At 41.3% G+C, this 25,039-nt stretch overlaps 1 protein-coding gene across 2 annotated transcripts in view; it reads right to left on the minus strand.

Moving 5' to 3' along the window:
* The window catches only part of ADAMTSL3 (ADAMTS like 3), a 388,402-nt gene that overhangs the window by 44,222 nt on the left and 319,141 nt on the right, over window positions 1-25,039 (minus strand). For both annotated transcript variants that reach the window (XM_030814922.1, XM_030814923.1), the window contains exons 21-23: window positions 15,993-17,064; window positions 10,499-10,626; window positions 8,123-8,251 (exon numbers count right to left, since the gene is read on the minus strand). In XM_030814922.1, the coding sequence (XP_030670782.1) occupies window positions 8,123-8,251; window positions 10,499-10,626; window positions 15,993-17,064 (1,329 nt within the window). The remainder of the gene's footprint in view (window positions 1-8,122; window positions 8,252-10,498; window positions 10,627-15,992; window positions 17,065-25,039) is intronic.

Genomic DNA, 25,039 nt, shown 5'->3' on the forward strand with positions numbered 1-25,039 from the left:
AAAAAAAATCCAAATGACACAAAAAGTTATATGCATAAGAAGGTTTCTTACACTGCTGTATGGAACCGTAAAGAAGTACAAATAGTTTAAGTTTCCAAAAACAAGAGAAGAGTTTAATTATGCTACATTCACACAATGATACACTGGTGCAGCTATGAAATGATATTTATGAATTTTTAATAACATGAGAAAATTCCATGACTTAGAGAAAGGGTTACAGGAATATAACAAAATAGAAATAATGGTTGTGTCTTTGACAGGATTATGGGAATTTTTTTTTTTTTTGTCTCATGATACTTTGCTATGCTTTCCAAATATTTTATAATGAGATGTGTTACTTTTTATGAGACAAGAAAACACACAAAAGCAGCATTCAGAACAGAAAGGGCACTAGCTTCAGAGGCAGTAACTGGGTTCGGAACTTGGCCTTGCCATCGTCTAGGCCTGTTACTTTGGTCAAGCCTCTTCTCTGGGGACGTTGTGTGCAAAACAGGGCTGGACGCATGGATTCCTAAGGTCCTTCCATATTTAATTCTCAAGATCTTATTTCAGTAAGATCTTACCTAGTTATCTCAGGGAAAATCTCCTTCCCTGTTTATTCTTCATCCCTTTTTGGAGGCAAGAAGGGGCCTGATCAAGCCTGGTAAACACAGGGCTGTGGCTGACATCCAGACATCTAGAAAGAGCTATGCATTCTGAGGTCATGAGGACACGAACAAGACCTGAGTCATTTCCATCTAAGGCTGTTCAAATCCCCTCAAAGTACCCTTTCTACTTGCTTTCCCCAGTTAACTTGTTTTACCTTCAACATTAGCTTTTACATAAGTAAGAGACTTTTTCAAATTTATCAAATTCTGGTTTCATTGATTTACAGACTCAGATTATTTGATTCCCTTCTTTCTTTTTTTCCTTTTTTCGAAATGGAGTCTCGCTCTGTCGCCCAGGCTGGAGTGCAGTGGCACTATCTCAGCTCACTGCAACCTCCGCCTCTCGGGTTCAAGCAATTCTTGTACCTCAGCCTCCTGAGTAACTGGGATTACAGGCATGCACCACTATGCCCGGCTAATTTTTGTATTTTTAGTGGAGACGCGGTTTTACCATGTTGGCCAGGCTGGTCAACCCCTGACCTCAAGTGATCCGCCCACCTTGGCTTCCCAAAGTGCTGGGATTACAGGTGTCAGCCACTGTGCGCCCAGCCTATTTAGTTCCTTTCTTTTTACTACAACTATAGTTTTCAAGTCATCATATAGGTAACTGGATTTTTCATGGGCTGATATTGCAGCTCCAAGAACTCCTTTGTAAAGGACATTGTGTCTATGTATTTTGAGAGTTTTTTGGTATTGTTGTTTTGTTTTGTTTTTCCCCTAGATTCCCTCCCAATATTAGGTGTGGACTCTTGGCACTCAGTTCTAAGTCCTGACTGGCCAGGTATCTTAGTTCAAGCACTTTTTCTACATTTACTTTTATTTTGTCCCAGATTCCTGCAAAGGACCAACGGTGCAAGATAGAATTTCAGGACTGGAAACAGTCTTCCTGGTCATCCCATCATAATTCCTCATTTTATAACAGAAAACCAAGGAGCAAGGAAACTATCTGATAGGCCCAAGGTCTTACAGGAAACAGGGCTAGGAGGTGAACAACAACAACAAACAATATAACTGATAACCACATGTCAAAAAAGAAGTCCATTCTCCAAAATTAATGGACATTAATAGTTGCTATATTTGCTTCAGATTTTTTTTTTTTTTTGAAACAGAGTCTTATTCTTGTTGCCCAGGCTGGAGAGCAATGGCACAATCTAAGCTCATTGCAACCTCTGCCTCCCAGGTTCAAGTGATTCTCCTGCCTCAGCCTCCCGAGTAGCTGGGATTACAGGCATGTGCCACCACACCTGGCTAATTTTTTGTATTTTTAGTAGAGACAGGGTTTCATCATATTGGCCAGGCTGGTCTCAAACTTCTGACCTCAGGTGATCCACCTGCCTTGACCTCCCAAAGTGCTGGGATTACAGGTGTGAGCCACTGTGCCCAGCTGCTTCAGACCTTTTTTAAGCATTAAAGATTACAGCTAGAGCTAAAGTTCTATCCCCAAACTTTTCTTCTTTTCTCTCCCAGGAGTACCAACAATCCTGACATTGGTATGTATTCTTCTCTCTCTCTGCTATGACAAACAGTGTTACAATGCACTCTTGAAACTGTTTCTTTGCAAAAACAGGGCTATATCCACAAGTGAAATGTCTGGTTTTGAGCATCTTTGACTTGATCAGATTTTACAAAATTGTTCCCTAAATTGGTTCTTACATATACACTGTGACCAGCAGTGTATGATGTCCTATTTCTCCATGTTCTTGCCAACCCTTGGTAGTGCCAAATTCTTTAAGTTTTGCCCAATAGTTATGAAATGGAATCTCACTTCTATTTTAATTTCCTTAGCAGTGAGGACATTTTCCTTACCAGTGTAGAAATGAGAACATTTTCATATGCCATTATTGGCCATTAGGGTTTCACTTTCTGACAATTGCCTGTTCATATATTTTGCTCTTTTTTTTTTTTTGAGGCAGAGTCTTGCTCTGTTGCCCAGGCTGGAGTGCAGTGGTGCAATCTCCGCTCACTGCAACCTCCGCCTCCTGGGTTCACGCCATTCTCCTGCCTCAGCCTCCCAAGTAGCTGGGACTACAGGCGCCTGCCATCACGCCCAGCTAATTTTTTGTATTTTTAGTAGAGACAGAGTTTCACCATGTTAGCCAGGATGGTCTCAATTTCCTGACCTCATGATCCACCTGCCTCAGCCTCCCAAAGTGTTGAGATTACAGGCGTGAGCCACGGCACCCGGACTGCTCATTTTTATATTGAGTGGTTTGTTATTTGTATTGATTCAGAGAAGCTGTTTCTATATTCTGGTACTATATAACAAATATTTTCTGCCAGAAATGTGGCTTGACTTTAAATTTATTGACAACGTCTTTCAGGGATCAGAACTTTTATATCTTAACAGCAAAGTGTGTCAATGTTTTTTATAACAGCTTATTGAAATATAATTCATATACCAAAAAATTCACCCTTTAAAAGTATAACTCTGTAGTTCTAATATATTCACAGAGTTGTGCAACCTCATCATCACTATATAATAGATGTTTTACTTTATGACTTGTATTTTTTGTATCTTTTCCATTCCAAAGTCATAAAGACTTCTCGTATATTTTATGATTTTTAAAAATATGTTCATATTTTAGGCACTTAAATCAGTTAGAATTTATTTTTGGTTGAGTTTTTTATATTTATAAACAATTATCCTATAACAATTTACTTAATAGTCTGTCCTTTATTGGTTTTTAATTCCACTGCTATTAAATTTTAGTTTCCATATACTGTATGCTTGAATCTGCTGTGGGCTCCACATTCTATTCCAGTTATTTGTCTATCCCTCTTACACTGCTGTAAGCCCTCAAGCTTTCTGCTAAGTCTTTATATTTGATAGAGCAAATCTCACCCACCTTGTTATTCTTAAAAAATGTTTGGGCTATTCTCAGCCATATGCACTTTCATATTAATTATAGGATCAGTTTGTTCTAGCAATCCTACAGGATTGCTTTTTTTTATTGAAATTATTCTGAATATAGAAATCCAAAACTTTGTACATTTTCTTTGCTTTTAAATGAGGATAATTATATTATCTATAAATAAGAAGAAATTTTTCTAGTTATTTTCTAGTTTTTATATTTCTAGTTTTCTATAATTTTTCTAGTTATCTAGTCTTGGTTTCTAATTTTCTAGTTCTAATTTTTCTATTTATTTTATCTTATTGCACTGGCTAGTGCTAATGCAGTGTTGAACAGATGTAGTGATAAAGGGCATTGTATGTATTTTCCTGACTTTAATGGGACTGTTTGAGTCTTACCGTTAAAGTGAGTATGATGCTTACAATAGGTTTCTGACAGGCAAATCAAGGTAGGGATTATCCCTTCTATTACTGGTTTGCCAAGAGGTTTTCACATCATTTTCGTGTTGAAGTTTATCAGATGCTTTGTCTACATCTGTTAAGATGATCCTAAATTTTATCTCCTTAAATATCTGTGGTACAGATGGAGATGCTCCACCCAAATCAACCTTCAAGGAGGAACTCGGTGTCCCTGCTTCTGGTAGCCTCTGGTTGTTAGTCCCTTCACAATCTGTCTCTGCCCACCCAAGAGCACATATGCCCCTTCCAGAGAGGCCCACAACCAGTGACTGCAGGAGGCAGGGGCATGAAGGCCTGGCCACTGTGGGTCAGCCTAGGGCAACTCTAATGAGTCACATATATTTCAAGGGGGCTTGGTGAGCCTTTGTGGGCCTGCATCACAGTTCTCCTTTGCCCTCTATCTAATCCTGCTTGCTTCCTCCCTTCCACATATGTTGACAACTAATATACTTAACACAAAAACTCCTCCCAGGGCCGGATGCCGTGGCTCGTACCTGTAATCCCAACACTTTGGGAGGCTAAGCTGGGTGGATTACTTGAGGTCAGGAGTTCGAGACCAGCCTGGGCAACATGGTGAAACCCCCGTCTCCACTAAAAATGCGAAAAAAAAAAAATAGCCAGGCATGGTGGCTTGTACCTGTAATCCCAGCTATTTGGGAGGCTGAGGTAGGAGAATCCTTTGAATCTGGGAGGCAGAGATTGCAGTGAACTGAGATCGCACCACTGCCCTCCAACCTGGGCAACAGAGTGAGGCTCTGTGTCAAACAAACAAACAAACAAAAAAAAAAACAAACAGAAACAAACCAACAAAAACATCCTTCCAGAGAGGATTTAACTGTGATGATCTGTTTAAAGTAGATATTTTTCAGTGTTAAAAAATTTGCATTCCTGGGAAAAACTCTCCTTTAGTCATCCACATGACTAGATTCATTTGGGAATGTGTTAAACTTGATTTACTTGCTTTTGCATTTATTGTTTAAGAGTCTTTTGTATAACCTACACGTACCCAGCTGCCTGGTGGGATGTCAGGTGCCATCCACAGTTGTAGAATTTTTCCTCCTAAAGGAGATGTACACCAGTGTCCTCTAATAGCATTCAAAGATGTTTTTATTCTTTAGCTTAGTTTTAGTTTAGAAGCATCTCTAATCTTTCCAGGCAGTTTGAGTTTGCTCTAAGAAGCAGTTGTCCAGTGCACCTTGTGTTTAAGAAATTTTCTAAGCTTGGGGCTGGGCCACTGATGGCTTTGCCAGTGCCCTTCATTTGGGAATCACCATCTAGCTCAAACTCATTCCCATCTGTGGGCCAAGAGAGTTCCTTACAGACTAAAGAGGAGCGTGACACACAACAAAACACTTTAGAGAAGGGACTCACGTCAGCTGCATCTCTGATGAGCTTAAGGAATAACATAAACAACACATAATACACAATAGAAAATTACAGGATAAGTAATGTTCTTACTATGCATTAACATGAAAGAAAATAAAACATGCAGCAACTGCTATTTTTTGGTCATTTTCCCCAGACGAACTTTTCTTTCTTACTAGAACGTGGCAAAAAAGGTGCGCTTTAAATTACCCCCACCCAAATGGACAGAAAAAAACTTTTTTTTAAAGAGCAAGGCAAATAACTCTCGCAAGTTAGAAGTTTTAACCTTTAGAAACAGGCAAATATGCGGACTTTTAGGTTCTGTTATTTAATATAGTTATCAGAAATATCTCTAAGAGTGACTAGGGATAATCCCTATTGACATCTATACCACATGGGTTGATAAAACATGTTTGGCTATAAAAAAAGATGAACTTCTCTAGAAGCTATGAATATGTGTTATGGGGTCTATAAAAATAAGTTCATTACAATTAGTGGGAAATATTCTAAGGCAACTAAAAAAAATTATATATGCCACTGATTTACAGAAATCCCAATTTGCAATATAAAAATGTAATTTGTAAAGCAGAGTTCAATTTTGTAAATTATGTTTTAATTTACTCATCTATAAGATGAAAAACCGAACTGGATGATAACCACAGTCTCTTCTTCTATTAATATAATATATTCCCTGCTTTAGAGATGAGGGAAGAGAGATATATGACTCACCTATGGTTACATACTAGCTAGTGACAAGACTGTCTGTAAAACTCAAGTTTTCTGACCCTTCATCAACTTCACCATCTGTCTTAAAAAAGATGAATTTCCCTAGAAAACTCCATTAGGTATGGCTTCTGCCCATAAGAAAACACTGTAAGTTCACTACAGGTTTGTTTAAAATGGCAAATAACTCAAAATGATTGTGGTGCATTTGGAGGCAGGTTTATTTTTAAAAGGAAAGAACTCATCAGGAGTTCTGGGGTCTGAGTCCATGGGGGAAGACTGACAGGTAAAGAAAGGCCAAATGGGACAATTCCTAGTAAGAGCTGAAAGGTGAGGGAGGAAGAAGGGAGATGAGTACTCCCAGTGCTGAGCTCCATCTAGGCAGCAGTGCTGCAGACTCATGGCCCCACAGCACAGGGCAGGAGGGCAGTGGGGCCGGGGAGGGTCAGAGACAGCCCATGTCTGACTGGGCCTGGATGAGAATAAAACTAGATGAGTTTAATGGTCTTTGCTGGAGGCTTTACTTGCAGTTTCCACCTAATCCAGTCTTTGACTTCCGATAGCAAATAATGCACTCCAATCCTTTTAATGGCTCATCTCCCTGAAAGCCTGATTTTCAAGTATTGTGGAAGTGAAAAATTTAGAAGTCATGTTGAAAGTTGAGGTTTCTCTTAATAGAAGTCAGATCTATTTTTCAGAATCCTCTGCAGGTGTAGGGCTGTAGAAACTTTAGACTTCTGTGGCTTGGCATCTGCAGAGTTCCGTTCTGCTTTTCTCCTTGCTATGGCAAGAGAATGCCGGCCCTTTCTGTAATGGTGGGTGTATTTTGCCAGAAAACTCACATATTTGTGGGTGGAGTCAGTTGGGAGCCTGGAGCAATTTTTCAAAAGTCTGCATAGGCCAAACACTGCAGGGATTTCCAAGGGGTGAAAAACAATATCTTGGGGGTTAGCAAATTTCCACTGTTTGTAGAGCCAAAGGTGCAGCTTTGGAAACATGGCAAGTAACTGATCATGACAGTGGAGGGAGAGCCTGAAAGCTGGATAAGTGTGTCCTGGGATCCCTCATTACACGCACCCTCACTGCATTTCTAAGAGCAGCAGCAAAAGCTCCTCTGTCACCCTAGGCAATCAGGGTCACAGCCTAGGCAAGACTCATCTTAGGTGGCTGCAACTACAGGTATCTAATTAGAACTTGGAAGCTAGGGAAATACAGTTGTCCAGAAAGTTAAGTCAATGCAGAGTAAATAAAAGGCATATACAAAGTCATCTTAAAAGAGTATATCTCAATTTGGAGGAGTTCATAAGTTTCTCTAAGGAAGCAATAGAAAGCTATTCACACAACCCCCTCACTCCCACCTCTCCTGGCCCCTGTAAAATGTACGTGTATGCAGCATATAATATTTATCTACAGTTCAGAGATGCATGGGCCCAGATTAAGACTTAAGAATCCATGGCTTAATGAGACAGGATGGCCCTAGGTTAAGGCAAGGTCAGACTGAAACTGTTAATTCTATTAAAGAAAGAGTGTGAACATTAGAAAGGAGGTTTGTCTGCAGTTGTAAACACAGGAGAAAGAGCCACCGAGGCACAGGCTGCTGACACTTACCCAAGGACAATCTAGAAGAGAGCCTAGGCCAGGGGACATGGACATTCTAGCTCCCCGATCTGGCCTTGCCAAGTGTAGCTTTTGTCTTTCTGGAGGACATGTCTTACAATTTCCAACAAATCCCCTCCTCTGACTTTGTATTCACCAAGTAACCCTCTGACTAAAACTTGGCCTCTTTTGTAGATCTGCCCATAGGGTCAGAGTGTTCTGGTCTTGCCAATATGAACATTCCAGTGTGCATGGCAGTCACAGTCCACACTGGAGACAAGTAACTTGGCATTCTGTTTTATACATCGGTCTCATGAGCCAGTATGAGCTCACCGTTGAGAGTTAGATCCACTGTCAGTGTGCTGGAAAATCTGTTTTTTAAGCCTATCAGGCTGAGGTCTCGAATACCAAAATGCCAGCTGGTGTCTCCTGGCAACATTGGGATGGCCACACACCCTCCCACTGAAATGACCACAATTACCTTTTACAGGACATCGGATTGTCACGTTTGCTCCAAGGGCTGCCTCCACGATGCCTCCAACCACAACAGACAGATGGTTGTGCTCCGGTTTGGTGATATTTCTTTCAACAGACAAGATGACAGGTGCCTCTTAATTCAAAGGGAGCAGGAAACTATGTTAGGTTCAGGCTTCTGCTCTTTGGTAAAACATTGCATTTGGTAAGCTTTGTTGAGCCCTTTGAGGGCAGGAGTGGAGTCCTGGTTCTCTCTGTATCCCTCAAGGTGTACCATGTGGACGTACACATACATACCTGGAGGTGCTCAGTGGACATATGGACATATGGATGAATGGATAGATGGTTCGATGAATTCAAAGGTACATTGCAACAACGGTATGTATAGACTAAGAGGATATTTTGGTTTTATAACTAAAGTTGAGGATAAATTCCTCTTTGATAATTTGAAAAAAAAGGAATTCAGAAGCTCATAAGAAGCAAAGAAGACAGGCAGAGCAGGAATGATGTCTCTGCAGTGCAGCCATGAATGAATTAATGCAGGGCCAAAACACACTGGGGCTTGGGACCACCTGACTCTTTTTCTGGAAAGAGGAATGTGAGATACTGGGGGAGGGGGCTGATGAAGACAGGACAGAAGGTCCTGATCCATTCTGTTGTCCCTCATTGGGCCCAGTGTAATAAGAGGTTTTTTCCAATGTAAACATTTACCAAGTGTCCACTCTGTGGTCTGCACCTGGGTACAAGATGAGAAACACCTGGGTACAAGATGAGAAGTATCTCCTCTTTCGATAAGCGCAAAGTGTAATGGTGCAGAAGGAGATGTACACAGGCATTTTCAATATAAATGTGGTACCTAATCCTTATAAAGTTTTTCTGAATATGGTGCCACAGCTAGGCTGACATGTGGATGCCAGGATGTAACCACAGTTCAGAGCTCATTCAAAGCTGTACTGGAGAAAGATGAGACAGGTAAGAGGCCACGATTCTTGTTGAGCCTCTTCTAATAAGCTGTATGTGTGCTTGGGCAAAATCTTCCCTCTCTGGACTTCAGTTTGAATCCCATTAAAAAAAATGATTGAGTTAGAAGATCTCTTCCAACTGCAGTTCTCTCACCCAATGTGTGGTTCAGAGAGGCCCTGTCTGATCCTACTTAAACTCATTTCAATCTAAAATAGAAAAGACTATTTAAAGACTATCAATTGCAAGGAGACCTATTTAAAACATTATTTACATCTCTACACTGCAGAAAGTCTCAAGAGAGAAAATGTCTGACTTCCCACTTTATGAGACCATATGAGGTTATTACAAGTGGATCAGAACTGTCTGCAAGAAAAATGCAGTTAACATTTAATTAATATGAAGCAAATACATGTATAAAATTTGCATGCAAAAGTAATACAAACAAGGTCATAAAGAATCGAATGTCCATTTTAAAATGTTTATTTTCTTTGGATTTCAATATTTAGTTACCAGATTAATTTATTCACTCACTCAGGAAGCATACTTTGTGCCTGAGCTGGACAATGGCAGTACTAAGTACTAAAAATGTTTCTTTATAATAAAAGCATATTTTAATATCCAAATGACATTGTCCACCTCCCAGGAAGACTCACACTACTTTACAGTTACAATTGCCTGGAGGTGTTTCTCAGGATTGGCAGGTATGCCACTGGGAGGTAATTGCAATCTATAAAAGATAATTATTCTTTTTTGTTGACTGATGGAACTTTAAAAAATGCAAAGTTCATTAACATCAACACTGCCAATTAAACCCCATCTCATTATTTCCTGATTCTTAGAAAGTGAGTTCCTGAGCAGCTGTTTTCAGTGTGGTCCCCAGACCGGCAGCATTGGCATAACCTGGGCACATGTTGAAAATGCTGATTCTCAGACTCCATCCCAAACCTACTGAGCCAGAACTTCGGGGGGGTGGAGTCCAGCAATCTGTGTTTTAACAAGCACTCCAGATGATTCTGACGGCTGCTAATGAGAACTGCTGCTCTAGAATTTAATGTTAAAAACAAATAAATGGCCAGGGTGGTGGCTCACGCTTGTAATCCCAGCACTTTGGGAGGCCAAGGAGGGTGGATCACGAGGTCAGGAGATGGAGACCATCCTGGCTAACATGGTGAAACCCCGTCTCTACTAAAAATACAAAAAATTAGCCAGGCGTGGTGGCGGGCGCCTGTAGTCCCCAGCTACTTGGGAGGCTGAGGCAGGAGAATGGCATGAACCTGGGAGGCGGAGTTTACAGTGAGCCGAGATCGAGCCACTGCACTCCAGCCTGGGCAACAGAGTGAGATTCCATCTAAAAAAAAATAAATAAAAATAAAAAAAACCCAAAGAAACAGGCACTCTAGATTTCAACAGTGGGCATTACCTGCATACAGCACAGAAGAACTTTCTGCATCTGAACCAAGATGATTAGCTACAGAACATTCATATATGCCTTGTTCTTTCCTTGTAGGATTCTGTATCTGTATCTTCCCAGTTCCATCCAAAATTATTCTGTAGAACAGTTAGAAATAGGATACATTCATATAACAATTTAACTGACCTAGGGCTACAGTGAGTTGCAGAGAAAGAAGACTACACCATTACAGGCTTTGGGCTGGCAAAGCTCACAAAGGATAATTTTGTCAAGCATCCTGCCTATAAGCAGAGAGCTATATAGACCAGGAGGGTGGAGTGTTTCCTCTTGCCATAGGTTAACAGCAATGTTAGAGCTGAACAGTGCTTAGAGATCCAGTCTTCTCATCCCACTTTACATGAGAAAAGACTTTTCTGGTGAACTCAATGCTTAATCTGACACATTTTAAAAACAGACAACCTAGCAAACCTATTCATTTGCTGGACATTAAGCACTTATTTTCTGCCCGAATCCTTCCTAACAAACTGCAGGTGTGGATTTTCAGTTTGGATTTTCACGCTGGAATTGATTGGGCTTTGGCTAAGGCTGCTTTGCAATGGATTATGGTCTCATTATTCCTGTATGAAGAAGTCGATTGAGGTAATCATGCTAAGTCTGTGGCATACACTGGATTTGGACCATGCTGTTAAGAACTAGGGCTAACCTGCATGAGTTCATTATGGTTTCCCAATTACTGATATTCCTAAAATCCTGTATGTAAATACCACTTTGAGAATCAGAGTTGGTCAGGTGTAGCCTAACCAATTAGATAATTATTCAGAGATTCAGAAAATATATCTAAAGGTGAGAAGAACCTTTGTCATGAAGGGAAGAGTGCTTGTTCTGCTTTTATTTTATTTTATTCTTAATAATTTGAATCTGCTTCTAAATCACTTGGATCAGTGGTTTATATGCTATTTTTCCCCTGCCCCATCTCGCTTTATAGATCTTAGCAATATGGACTATTCTGCCCTCTAAATACTGTATGTTTCATCATGAGATGAACTGTGCCACTTCTTTATTTCCTGTCACTTCATGTCATTCGCTCTATGCTTCAGTCATAATGAACCTTAACTGTTTCCAGAACATTCCATGATCTTTCATTACTGTGAGCTTTTGCATATGTTGTTCACTTCATTTGAAATGCCCTTCCTCCTTTCTGGCAAACTCAGACCCGCCCACTGAGTCCTGGATCAAATGTAATTTCCCCTGTAAAGTTTTCCCCAATACCCCTACAGTTATCTTCTGTCTCCTCTGGGCTCCTTCTTCTCTGGTTCATATATTTATTTGATGAAATATCTATTTCTTCCCACTAGACTGTGATCTTTTCAAGGGCAGGAACCAAATCTTATTCACAGCTGTGCATTCTCACTGCTTAGACTTTTATATAGCAAGTTCTCAAAAATCTTTGATGACTAAATGTATGAATGATTAGAATAGTACGAAATAATGGCACAGAGCAATAGTACCAAGAGCATACAAGCCCTGCTGCAGCACACATAAGAAATATACAAAAGCTGGCAGAAGTCAAAACAGTGAAAGTGTCTCAGAGCAACAAGAGTATGGCAGACCTCGCTGTTAGTAAGGCAAGATTTTCACTGTCAAATCCTGATGGAGGAGAAATAGTTGGTTAAAAGCAAAAGTCTAACCAGTGACTACACATGAAAAATAAACACACTAAATCATTTTCTTAAATTATTTCATATATATGTTTGTATGATTTAGGAATTCTCAAATAATGCCTTTGTTTGGTGGGTTTCAGTGTAACGGTCCAGTGAGAAATCATTGAGATCAGAAATAGCTGAGCATGCATGAACCTTACATGACAGGTGGGGCCACTGGGTACCTAGCCTGGATCTGTCCCTGGGCTGGAGAACCACCAGGTTGAATTCTGTAACAGATCTGACCTTGGCCTCTGCTGCGTAATCTTACTCTTAACTTGAAGTAATAACAAAGTTGATCTTTCTATAGGCACCATCTCTAATTGATCCACCCACAAACTTCTCTTGCTAGTTGAGATTTCTTAGTTGGCATCTGAACAGTACTCCATGCCTACACAGTTTCTCTCATTGGATAGAGGCTTTCAGGAACATAATTCCATTTCTCAATTACTTCAACTGAAAAGATTTGTAAGATTCAGAAAGTATATTTAAAGATGAGAACATTTGTTATGTAAAGGGAATTAAACATAAATTGAACAAATTAATTGGGTAGGTGTTGGAGGAAAAATAGAAATGAAAATGGATCTTATTATCTTAAAAATTAAAAACAAAACCTTTTACTAGACACATGAAATTGCTTCTGTTTTGAATGGTTGATCCTTAAAGGATGCAGAAACACATCTAAAGAGGATGTACCATGTCAAAACTTCTTTATACAAGTTCCAGGGGTCTCAGCCTGATAAACTTATGTTAACTCCATTCCATCAAGTCAATCTATTTAAAATGAACTCAATTCAACAAATATTTATTTAAACTGACCAGGCTCCTCTATATCACTGTAGTACTTCTATGGCCATAGGTCAACCGATCTCTTCAACCTTGTCAGCCTCTCTTTCCTTACAATTTATAAAATGGATTATTGAACCAAGTTAGCAGTCTTCAAAGTGTGGTCCATGAAGCCCCAGAAGTCTATGAGGTCAAAGCTAGTTTTGTAATAATACGAAGCCATTAGCCTTTTTAAAAATGGTATTGACCTCTGCACTGAGAGTGCAAAGGCAGTGTTGGTAAGACCGCTGGCACCTTAGCATGAACCAAGACAGTGGTATTGAAGTGTACCAGTAATCACTGTATTCTTGACTACTATGTTTTACTTGCAGAAAAAAAAAAAAATGCCAGTTTCCCTTAAGAATGTCCTTAATGGCCAGGAGCGGCGACTCATGCCTATAATCCCAGCACTTTGGGAGGCTGAAGTGGGTGGATCACTTGAGGTCAGGAGTTCAAGACCAACCTGGCCAACATGGTGAAACCCTGTCTCTACTAAAAATACAAAAAATTAGCTGGGGGTGGTGGTGTGCACCTGTAATCCCAGTTACTTGAGAGGCTGAAGCAGGAGAATCACTTGAAATGAGGAGGCAGAGGTTGCAGTAAGCTGAGATGCCACCACTGCACTCCAGCCTGGGTGACAAAGCGAGACTGCCTCAATAAAGAAAAGAAAAGAAAAGAAAAAAAAAGAATGTCTTTAATGAAGTAGTAAAAGGTATTAATCTTACTAAATCTTGACCCTTGGGTCCATACGTTTTACATATCCCACATGACACAATGGGAAGTTCACACAAAGCACTTCCACTGTATGCTGAAGAACTGCTGGCTTCTTTCACGGAATATGATTTTTACTTGAAAGAATGACTAACAAACTATGACAAAAAAGTCCACATTATGATTTAAAGTTGGGCATTTGGTAGAGATATATATATATATATATATATATTTTAAATGAGCTGGCCCATTCAATGACACAACTGACAGTATTTGTTGCCAATGATGAAAAAGCTTTGATGTGAAAATTAGAATTTTGGAAAACTGGTATCCACCACTGTAATTCTGACAGCTTCCCAAAACTTAAAGACTTTTTTTTTTTGATGAGATACATGGTGATTTTTTAAAATGTGTATTTTTTTTACATTGCATAATGAAATGTATCAACATTTGGAAGGTCTGTATCACTCAGTGAGCCAATATTTTCCAAATGACCAATGTATGGTGTTACAAAATCTTGTATGGGTAAAAAGTCTATTCAAAATGCAAGAAAAAAACAGCAGATTTCATTAAACAGAGTACCAATATTTCATTAATATAGTTTCAGATTGCACATTTCAACTAACCTTTGAGAAATGACCCTTTGTCTAGTTTTAGTGTAGAATTAGAGTACCCACAATTATCTGAAAAGATATTAAAATATTCTTTCTCTTCCAGCTAACACATTTGTATAACACACATTTATTTTCTCCATATACTTTAACTAAAACAGCATTTCACAACAGATGTGGAAAAAGAATCCAGCTGTCTTCTTTTATTATACCAGACATTAAAGAGATCCGCAAAAATGGAAAGCAATTCCACTGTTATCAGTAATTTTGGTGGCGGGGGGATGATTTCAAAAAATATGTTATTTGTGTGAACATGTTATGGGCCCATTATTTTTTCTAAATAGATTAATGGAGATATTTTCAATGTTTCTTGGTTTTAATTTCTAGTGAGGTAAATAGCAATAGATACAACTCACATTTACAAAAGCTCTTTAGGCTCCTCAATCATTTTTAAATTTTAAAGAGTCTAAAACCAAAAGCTCTGAGAACTGCTATGTTTTAAGGTTTATTCTACTTCTAAAATTTCATTGTACTCTTGTGTTCAGAGTTCTAGCATTAAAAATTCAAAAATTAGATTTTTTTCTACCTTTTTAAGATATAGCCTAATAGTTTATTATTTTAAAAAACTGAATTTTACCTAAGTTTTTTCTGACGTTTCACATACGAGGCTCAATGCACAAAGGACATGATAAAAGTAAAACTTGCATTTTGAAAGTACCTTGTGATATGCAAAACAGTTTCACATCTGCTGTTATTTGTGTCTCTTAACGATCTCTAAAGGCAGATAAGGTACAGCTGGAGCTCTTAAATGTGAATCAAAAGAAGGCACAATGTCTATAGTCCTTTGTATACAAACAGCAAGATTTGAAGGCAATAAAGAATGCAAAAGTAAATTAGTATCTGTTATGTAAAATAAAGGAAATGTGACATTTTTACACCGGCATAGAGATCAGAATAATATATGACTTAATATTGTGTTTTGAACATCTCAAAACACTTTCTTATTTTTGGATTGTATGACATTTAAAAATTGCATGATAATAGAAAACTACTTCAGATACCCAAGCTTTTGACAAGGCTACATATTTGTGTGATACTCAAATACCACTGGTGGGTATTCAAGAGATACGGCCGGCCCTTGGTTCTGATTGGCCATGAAGTAGTCATGGGATTCTGCTTCTCAATGACCTCATCAGAAAGGTTAACCCCTGCCCTGCCAATCTCATGGGGCTGATGTGAGCTCAAATGAGATACCACATCTCTTAGATATGGAAGAGCTCTGTAAATTCTGATTTGCAGTTCCAACATAACGTAGGATTACTATTAGTAAGCTTACTTTTAAAATGGCCTTATATTGATTTTATTTTTAAATGCTAAGTGCTGAGTAAAGGGGGAGTGTATACATACTTAAACTTATTCTTGCTAGATCCAGTCATATCACACCTCTATGATAGTGATTGGGATGATATGGCGGTTGAATTTAAAAATTCCAATGCATATGTGAAAAACACATCCTAACATTTTTTAGTTTCTTTCCTAAAGAATCCTGTTGGAAACACATGCTTAGGAGAGGAATTTGAAAATATTTTCAAGAAAACTGGAATAGCCATTAAGATGGTAGTGCAAAAATGAATACTGCATTCTTATTTTACTTACTTTACTGAGGGCTGTAACAAGGTTCCATCCTTGGTCCATGTATATGTGGCCTCACTGGGGGTAATAAGGTCACACAGTATACTGATGACCTCTGTCCTTTTTGTAATGTATACTGTATTTCCAATCCTGGAATTTATCGTTTTATTAAATGAAATTGAGGGAGGTTGGCTTTGCCTCATGAGAACAGGTCCTTTCGGCTTGAATGTCAGCTTGCCTGAGTTTTTTGCATTCGAGCTTTGGGACACACTTCCTGTTTCCCCCCTGAGCTGAGCAGCAGGAGGCATCTCTTCATGGATGCCCCGCCACTGCATGTGTGTTGGCTGTGCCTTGGCTAATTCGGCCACCAGTTGATATATCAGCTGGGACGCAAGATCATCGCTGACCTCTCCGGTTTCCATGAGCTGACTCATGTTTCTTATCAGCTCATCAAACTGGGCTGTATCCATGCTATATGCTCCTTGTTTAACTGCTGCTTCAAACTGCTTATTCTTCAACTCCCAGGAGTTGGTGTTTCCTGCAGAATTGCTGCAGTGGCCTAACAGAGCTCTCAAGAAAGGCTGGTTACTAATGTGGTCATCATCCAGATAAAGGTCATTTTTGTTATTCCACATTTGCCTCATTTTATGCCATGCGACTCCCAAACTATTGGCTTCGTGGTGGTCCATCCCAGGATATTCCCTCATAGGCTCCCTGAGGGCTGGGCGTGCGATGAGCCGGTTGTCAGTACCAATGAGCTTGAGCACAACTGTTTCCTGTGCAGAGCCTGCAATGCACCGGTACACGCCGATGTCGGGGGCAGCAAGACTGTGGATTTTTAGTGAGCCTGACTTGGTGATGCCAAGCCGTTTGGAGTTCTGCAGGCAACGGCCATCCTTCTCCCACTGGATCAGAGATTTCTGGAATCGTCGCACTGGGCACTTAATAATCACAGATGTGTTGGGCAGCAAATAGGCTCTGCTACCAATGGTCAGGTTAATACGCTTCTCTTCCCTTGTCTGAATGTAGACTCTCTGGACACTAAGGATCTGAGGACCCTGCTCACCAAGTTTTGTCTTCATCTCTGATTTGATTTCTCCAAGAAAAAAGAAAAGAAAGAAAAGAAAATACAAACAAACATCTCAAAAATACAGACTTTTTGACAGTAATCTTTCAAGGCTGATACAGGCTAACAAATGTATCTTTTTCACTATTTTAAAACATTCAAGAATAAAACCATGAATAATATTATACATCCACAGATTGGGGTAAATTTCACAACTATCTAGTACTTTAGTGGCAAAGAATGCAAGTGTGAATGAGTTGCATGAAAATGTGTAAGTTATTTGACAAAACCCTGGTTTGGGGAGGCATGAGGTTAAATGATTTGGTGAAATGTAGGAAATAGTTATTTCTAGATTTGAGGAATATTTGTTCTAGGCCATGCTCATATAATGGCTCCATAATTACCCAGCCTCTGGGTACATGTTTCCATCAATAAGGGTCTGATATGTCAGGTCTCTACTATCTGGCAGAGAGGCCCTCTGGCTTAGAGCCATGGGTACCCCAAATTTGAGGGAGGAAGTGAGAGTGGGAATGTGAGCAAATGTATTTGAAGGGTCTGAAAGGAGGCTGAGGTTGGCCAGCTGCAGAATATAACCCAAATATGTCAATTAAACTAGCATGGGGGTCTGAAGAAGCAATGGGGAGCCATGATCAAAAAAGAACAGGTGGCATAGGCAGTTTGAAGCCAGATAAATCAGAGTTTGAATCTTAGCTCTGCCACTTGGACAAATTCATTCATGTCTCTGAGCCTCAGTTTTCTCACCTGTGAAATGTGAATAATATTAGTGCTTTCATTGGGAGGGAAGTAAAAATTAAGTCAGATTGTTTATATCAAGTGCACAGCACAGTAGCGGGCATATAATGAGCTCTCATATATAAGTGCTGTCACCACTGATCTGGTGACAAGGGCAGGTGCAGCCAACACACAGCAGGGCAGACTGAGAGGGAACAGAGATGGGGTTGGCTTTGACTTGTTCCTGGGCATCGGCTCCTCTTAATGGGCCAGGCCCAAAGATAATACTTCTCAGATCCTGTCCCCAAGAGAAGTATTTCTCTCCCTTGTTTCACCTGAGAGAAGGCTCAATGTGTTCTGTGGCGATTCTGAGGTAGGCGTGGGAGAAGGATGGTGATATGGATAGAAGTCTGGATCCTCTTTGATGATGTATTTAGGTTCCTGAGCAGACTGTGGAGTGTAGGATGGAGGGCTTGGAAGCACTAGTGAGTAGCAGAAGAGATACTGGACTAACATCAACAATACTGCTGGATTTAGAAGGTCATGCAACTGGGACCTAATTTACCTTGGGGGACCCCAGTTATAGGTCCTCCTTGTTGTAGCACACGCTGGGAGAAGAAGCAGATTGAGACTCCTCTTTCATAGCCTTCTCAGGCCCTTGGCACTGGCTACAGTGTGTTTACTGGTACCCTGAGAACTGAGAATAACTGAAGTCCTCTTGCATGCCTCATGAGCCCTTTGAAGTCTGGCTGCCTATTGGGGTTTTGTGGTGTCAACAGGTTCAGGGAAACAATGGAGGTGAACCCATAATTTCTGTGGTAGAAAATGTTCTCGGTGAAGACATACATAATTTGGTTGTATACAAATTCCATACAGATGCAATTGGTAGGTCAAGCCTATTGATCTCAGGATGGGTCCAGGGTTCTGCTTGAAAATGCTCTCTCACATCATCTCTAAGTGGAGCTGGATGAACTGCCACACACATACTTTTACTTTTTGGGAGACAGAGTATCTACAAAGTATGTCAAACAGCCCCAGCCAGTTAAGACATGTAAATTTCCCCTTATTTGGCTAGAATACAGTTTTGAACTTTCTCCTGTTCAACAATCAAAAGCTGAAAAAAATGTATGGAAGACTCCCTGGTAAATTTATAGTCAATCCATTACTGTAGATAATATAGATGGTGTTCAAAATACTAAATCTTCACAGCAAGGGCTCAATCAACAGAATGTGTCTGGCTATAGCACTGGAATAGGGTCTTGGAGGCCTACAATGGTACGAAGTTATGTTAACCCCACAGTTGTTCGATTATGGACAAGTCAGGCGGTTACTGGCAGAGTGGCCTGAGCAGGTGAGAAATGCTCATGGGGTTCAGGCAGAGGCTGTTTACTAATTCTTTTTTTTCTGATCATATTTTAAGAACCAGTATGGACATACTGGTATGTGCAGGTTCAATATCAACTCTGACCATAGATGCTCTAAAAAAAAGGCTCTCAAACTTTGCTATTTGTTAGAATCACCTGTTATTGTTAGTATTCACTAATCTCAGTATCCTGGGTCCCATCCCCAGAAATTCTGACTTATGGGGTGCAGCCAGGGCATCAGAATTTTTTAAAGTTCCCCAGTTGACTGAAATGTGCAGCAAAGTTTGAGGACCATTACCCCAGCATGTACCACTGAATTAAGCCAAAGCAGTAGAGAAAGGCATTCCTGACCCAGTTTCTTTCACCGAAAGATAATTTGACAGGAACCTGCTGGTCAAGAGGGAAGGGAAAATAGGAAGCAGCATCTGTGTTGTCTGTGAACACATTCTAGTCTTCACAATATCCAGTGTCTTTTGCAAGAGGATCATGGGAGGATTTCTTTCTGGTTTTAGCATCAGGAATCATTATACTTTACTCTGAGTAATTAGCTCATTTCCTATCTAATGAATACTAAACTATGTAATTGGCAAGGTTGCCTTTTTCAAGATGGCTGTTAAAGCAAGTTTGGAGCCAAATTAGTGCCTACATGTAAAAGGAACATAAAATTCAAGACACAATCACATATTAACGTTGTTTGTTCTCCTTTTTTTATTACTCACCTGCTTCTATTTTTACTAATTGGATTGCATGTTACGAATACTTAGAAGTAGCCTATTGTAACAAGGCAGGGTATGCCTACCCATGTAACTATCATTATTATTTAAAAAGATCCAGGTGGACACTGTCTGGCTATGGGCCTTTCAGTGGTGGACAATATAAAAGATGGATGTGCACATGGATGGTTTTGTAACTCACTCTTCGCAAGCAGAGCATAAACTGTGTTCAGTCAAACTTTTGAATTAATACAACTGAGGAATGTGTGGAGATCGATTGTTTCAAGGTAGCAGTGGCTGCTACAGATCGGGTGGAAGCTTGAATGTTCTTGCTCTCACTGGGATGGTGCAGAAGCACACATGGGGAAACATCTGGCTAAACAGCTCAAGCTGGGGATGACCTGAGACTAACATGAGGCCCACAAAGCATCCTGGTGCCCTGGGACCAGCAGGAAAGTGGGTTCCAATGATGCTCAGTTCCACTGGTACCACATGTCCCTCAGCTGAGCTTGGGGCTTAAAGTTGATGGGATTCTGACTCCTTCTAAAGTAGGCCATGAAGCCTCAGGTGGTGGGCAGGGCGTAGCCTTGGTGAAGAGCCTGCCCAAATGGTGGGGTGAACACAGAAGAAGCCCAGCTGCTCCCTGTGGCTGCATGCCCATTTACTGGAAGGCAGGCCTTGTGGCCCCAGATGGTCCCTTTCCCAACCCTGCTTTGGCCATTGCTCACACTGGGGTATGGGGCATTTTGACTGGCAGGTGTGCCTGGGGAGTAAACGAGGATTCCAGCCAGAGATCGAAATTCATGGGCTCTGCCAGGCTGCCAGGTTCCACAGTTTGAGCCACTTCCTCTCTTGGGGCTCCTGTGAGTTCTTTGAGAGCAGTGCCTGGAACGTGGCATCATCGAACATAGTTCTTGGGCAAGAAACTGGTCTGGTTTGGGGTGACCTTCCTCTCTCATCTGGAGATGCCCCAAAACAGCAACACTGGCCAAGCCTGATTAGGCAGGGGCATCATGCACTCTGCAGACAGTGGCCAGGTATCGACTGCAGCACCCTCCTGAAGGGGCTGCTGGGCTGTGCAAGAGCATCAACCCATCCCTCCACCTCTCCCACTGTGCTAAATGTGAGAAATGCCACATTCTAGAAAATGAAACGAGCTTTCTTCTGTAAGTCCTCTCTCTGGGTCTTTGTGTCAGCCTGCTACACCCAGTCAAGGCCAGTTCCGGGTGCCCAAGGCCATCTATGGCAATGACCTCAGCTCCTTGCTTGCTGGGTCCTGCCTTTACTCCAGTCATATCCCTGGCATGGCTTCAAGTCCCGGTGCCATGCCAGGTTTCTACCCCAAGCCATCTGGCTGGATATTTCTGCGTGATCTTGGCAGCATTTGCTCTGGCCATGACACAGCATCAATACCTTCCTATTACCCTGCTGGAACCCTGGCCTCTCAGGAACCAGCCCTGAATATGGCTGCTGGGCTGGTGCTGGTTTCCACTCCTCCCAATAGGAGTAAAGATCTGAGAAGCTCATTTGAAGCTGTACCAAGAACCTGGGCAGATACTCTGGATTCTCTTCAGGCTTCTCTGAACACAGTGGGCTGAGAGGAGGCCGCCAGGGATGCTGTGGGTGGATTCTGAAATGAGCAATGGAGGCCCCTGAGGCCCATGGAGGCCCGGCTACAGTAAATTCAGGTTGCTTCTGTGTTACTCTTCCACCAATTTCAGTCTGGCTTCTGCTCCCAACACCACATTAAATGTTACTTGGAAGAGACAACCAAGGGCCCCCTAGTGACAAATTCAATGCCTTCTCTTCGGTATTCTTACTTGACCATCTTAGGGCATATGGTACCTTTAATCACTCACTTCATGAAGAAGTCTCTCCCCCTTAAGTTTTTTTTTTTTACCTTCTTTTTTTCTGGTCCTTTCTGACCACCATTGCCAGTACCTAGCTGGCTGTTTCTACCCCCCAGGTGCCAATGCATGGCCACTTTCTCTCTTGCTCTATGCTTTTCCTTGGATGATTTTGTAGTTTTAACCAACAACTCTGGGTTAATGCCTTCAAGTTTATCTGTCTATCCTAGATCTCTTTCTGGAACTTCAGATCTAATTATCCACTTCTTACTGGAAATCTCTTCCAGGTCCCTCAAGTTTAAATGATCATAATCTAAACCAGCAGTCCCCAACCTTTCTGGCACCAGGTACTGGTTTCATGGAAAACAGTTTTTTCACAAACGTGTTGTGGGGGTGGGGATTGGGGGCTAGATGGTTTTGGGATGAAACTGTTCCACCTCAGATCATCAGACGTTAGATTTTCATAAGGAGCTGCAACCTAGATCCCTCACATGCACAGTTCACAATAGGGTTTGTGTTCCCATGAGAAGCTAATGACACTGCTGATCTGACAGGAGGCAGAGCTCAGGTGGTAATGCCTGCTTGCCCGCTGCTCACCTATTGTGCAGCTCAGTTCCCAACAGGCTATGGACCAGTATCCGTCCATGGCTTGGGGGTTAGGGACCCCTGATCTAAACACGTTATATGCCCCCTACCCTATCCCATCCCAATTATTCTCCTCTTCTTATATTCCCCAAGTTAATGGCATTAACTTCTGCCAATTTACTCAAGCCAGAAACCAGGGAATCATCTAGATCATGGGTCCCCAACACCCGAACCCCCTGTTAGGAATCAGGCCTTACAGCAGGAGGTGAGTGAGGACAGTGAGAGAAGCTTCATCTGTATTTACAGCCATTCCCCATCACTGCCATTACTGCCTGAACTCCGCCTCCTGTCAGATGAGTGGTGGCATTAGATTCTCATAGGAGCACAAACCCTATTGTGAACTGTGCATGTGAGGGATCTAGGCCGAGGGCTTCTTATGAGAATCTAATGCCTAATGATGTGTCACTGTCTCTCATCATCCCCAGATGGGACCATCTAGTTGCAGGAAAACAAGCTCAGGACTCTCACTGATTCTACATCATGGTGAGTTATATAATTATTTCATTACACATTACAGTGTAATAATAATATAAAGAAAGTACACAATACATGTAATGTGCTAGAATCATCCCAAAACCATCTCCCATGACTGGTCCGTGGAAAAACTGTCTTCCATGAAACTGGTACCTGGTGCCAAAATGGCTGTAGACCACTGATCTAGATTTCCTCCTGTCCAGTGGTGTGCTGGCCCTGCCTCTCCCTGAATCACAAGTCAGTGAGACTGCTAGCCACTATTCCCAACTCTGCATTCAATGAAGTCACGTTGGTAGCTGGAAACCAGCTACGATGGGAGTATTTACATTATGGAAATAGGCAACCACAACAAATGATAGCTACCTCTCCCCACTCACCACCCTACTACCAAAGCCAGCTGTTGAACATTCACAAACCCACCGCCGTCTCTGTCCTATAGCTCCCAACTCTCATCAGGCATCAGGAATTTAGATGACACATGTGAAACATCGTTAGAATTCATCCCCATTGCTTCTACCCTCATGCTCTCACCAAGATATTGCCATATCCCCTTCACTAGACTCCCAGCCTTACTCTCATATTTACCCAATATATCTACACAGCTCTTAGAGTAAATGAACTAAAATAAAACCTGACCAAGTCACTTCCTTCTTGGATACAATTTTAACTCCTTCACATGGAGTTCAAGAGTCTCTATAGCTAACTTTTCAAGCTCTCTCTTGAACCTATGTTCTATTCCTGTGGAATCTGCTGAAGTTCCCCCAAACTTACCACTCCATTTGACACCCCCTACTTTTATCCACACTGCTCTCCTTCCTCACATTCTTCTGTATCCACCCACATGTGGGCCCGATAAACAGACATGTCATTCAGAAGTCTGCTCAAGAGTTCCTCCTCTGTGAATTTCTTCCTGACCTCTGCCCACCCAGTGTCACTGACCACTGCCTTCTGTTTGTTGAATGAATTAAGGCAATGAATGAGTAAAAGAAAAAGTAAGACGTATGTCCTGGGACCCTGCAGGAAGTGCCGCCAGCCCAAGAGGGTGCTGGTGAGGTAGGCCTGTGCCTGGCTGGGTCTCTACAACTGTAGCTATGACAAGCAGGGATGGGTGTTACTGGAAGCAGCCAGAACTAGCAAAGCTAGAGGAGGAGTTAGAGCAGGGGAGACCATATTCTAATGGTAAAGTCAAAGAGGTGTGTAGGAAGCTGGAAAGCTACAGACGCAGGCTGGCCAGGCCTGGTGGCTCATGCCTGTAATCCCAGCACTTTGGGAGGCCGAGGCGGGCGGATCACGAAGTCAGGAGATGGAGACCATCCTGGCTAACGTGGTGAAACCCTGTCTCTACTAAAAATACAAAAAAAATTAGCCGGGCATGGTAGCAGGTGCCTGTAGTCCCAGCTACTTGGGAGGCTAAGGCAGGAGAATGGCGTGAACCTGGGAGGCGGAGCTTGCAGTGAGCTGAGATTGTGCCACTGCACTCCAGCCTAGGCGAGAGCTAGACTCCATCTCAAAAAAAGAAGAAGAAGAAAAAAAAAAGACGCAGGCTGTGTGCCAGTGCAAGGAGAGAGACCATGGGCGGGAGAGATGAGAGTAGATTTGAGATACGCCTGGGAAGGGGCTGAGGCATATTTTTCTTGACATTTCAATAAAATAGGGCATGCCTGGGTTCCTCTTCCCTAATCCATCCTGATCTCAGTACTTTGGGGAAAAATAAAAATTCTTCTTTACCAAAGCTCAGGAACCCTAAAAGTCATAATTTTAAAAATCTAAAATCAAACACTACATATTTCTGTTATCCTTCTTTTCTTTAGACGCCTGATTGGAAACCAAGACAGGTAGATTTCTAACAGCACTTTGAGAATGAACCACATCTAACATATTTAAAAAGAATGTCCATGAATACAATTCTGATAAACATGTTGGGGGATTATATAGAAAAAGACAAAACAGAACATCCAGAGGTGCTGTGTACCTACCCCATACAAGCTCATACCCTAATAGGCCAGAATATACAACACAACTTACTTATTATATTTTATCCTGTGTTAAACCTATAATAGAAATGAGATTAAAAAGACCTTAAAAATAATATTTTTGAGCTTTTCGTGTATGCCTGACATTGATTCGAAGCACTTTATAGGTATTAATTCATGATTCTCAGAACGGTCCCGTGAGGTAGGTATAAAGACTGTTCTCATTTTACAGATGAGAAAACTGAGACCCGCATAGA

The sequence above is a fragment of the Nomascus leucogenys genome, chromosome 6 (genome assembly GCF_006542625.1).
Source record: "Nomascus leucogenys isolate Asia chromosome 6, Asia_NLE_v1, whole genome shotgun sequence".
NCBI lineage: Eukaryota > Metazoa > Chordata > Mammalia > Primates > Hylobatidae > Nomascus > Nomascus leucogenys.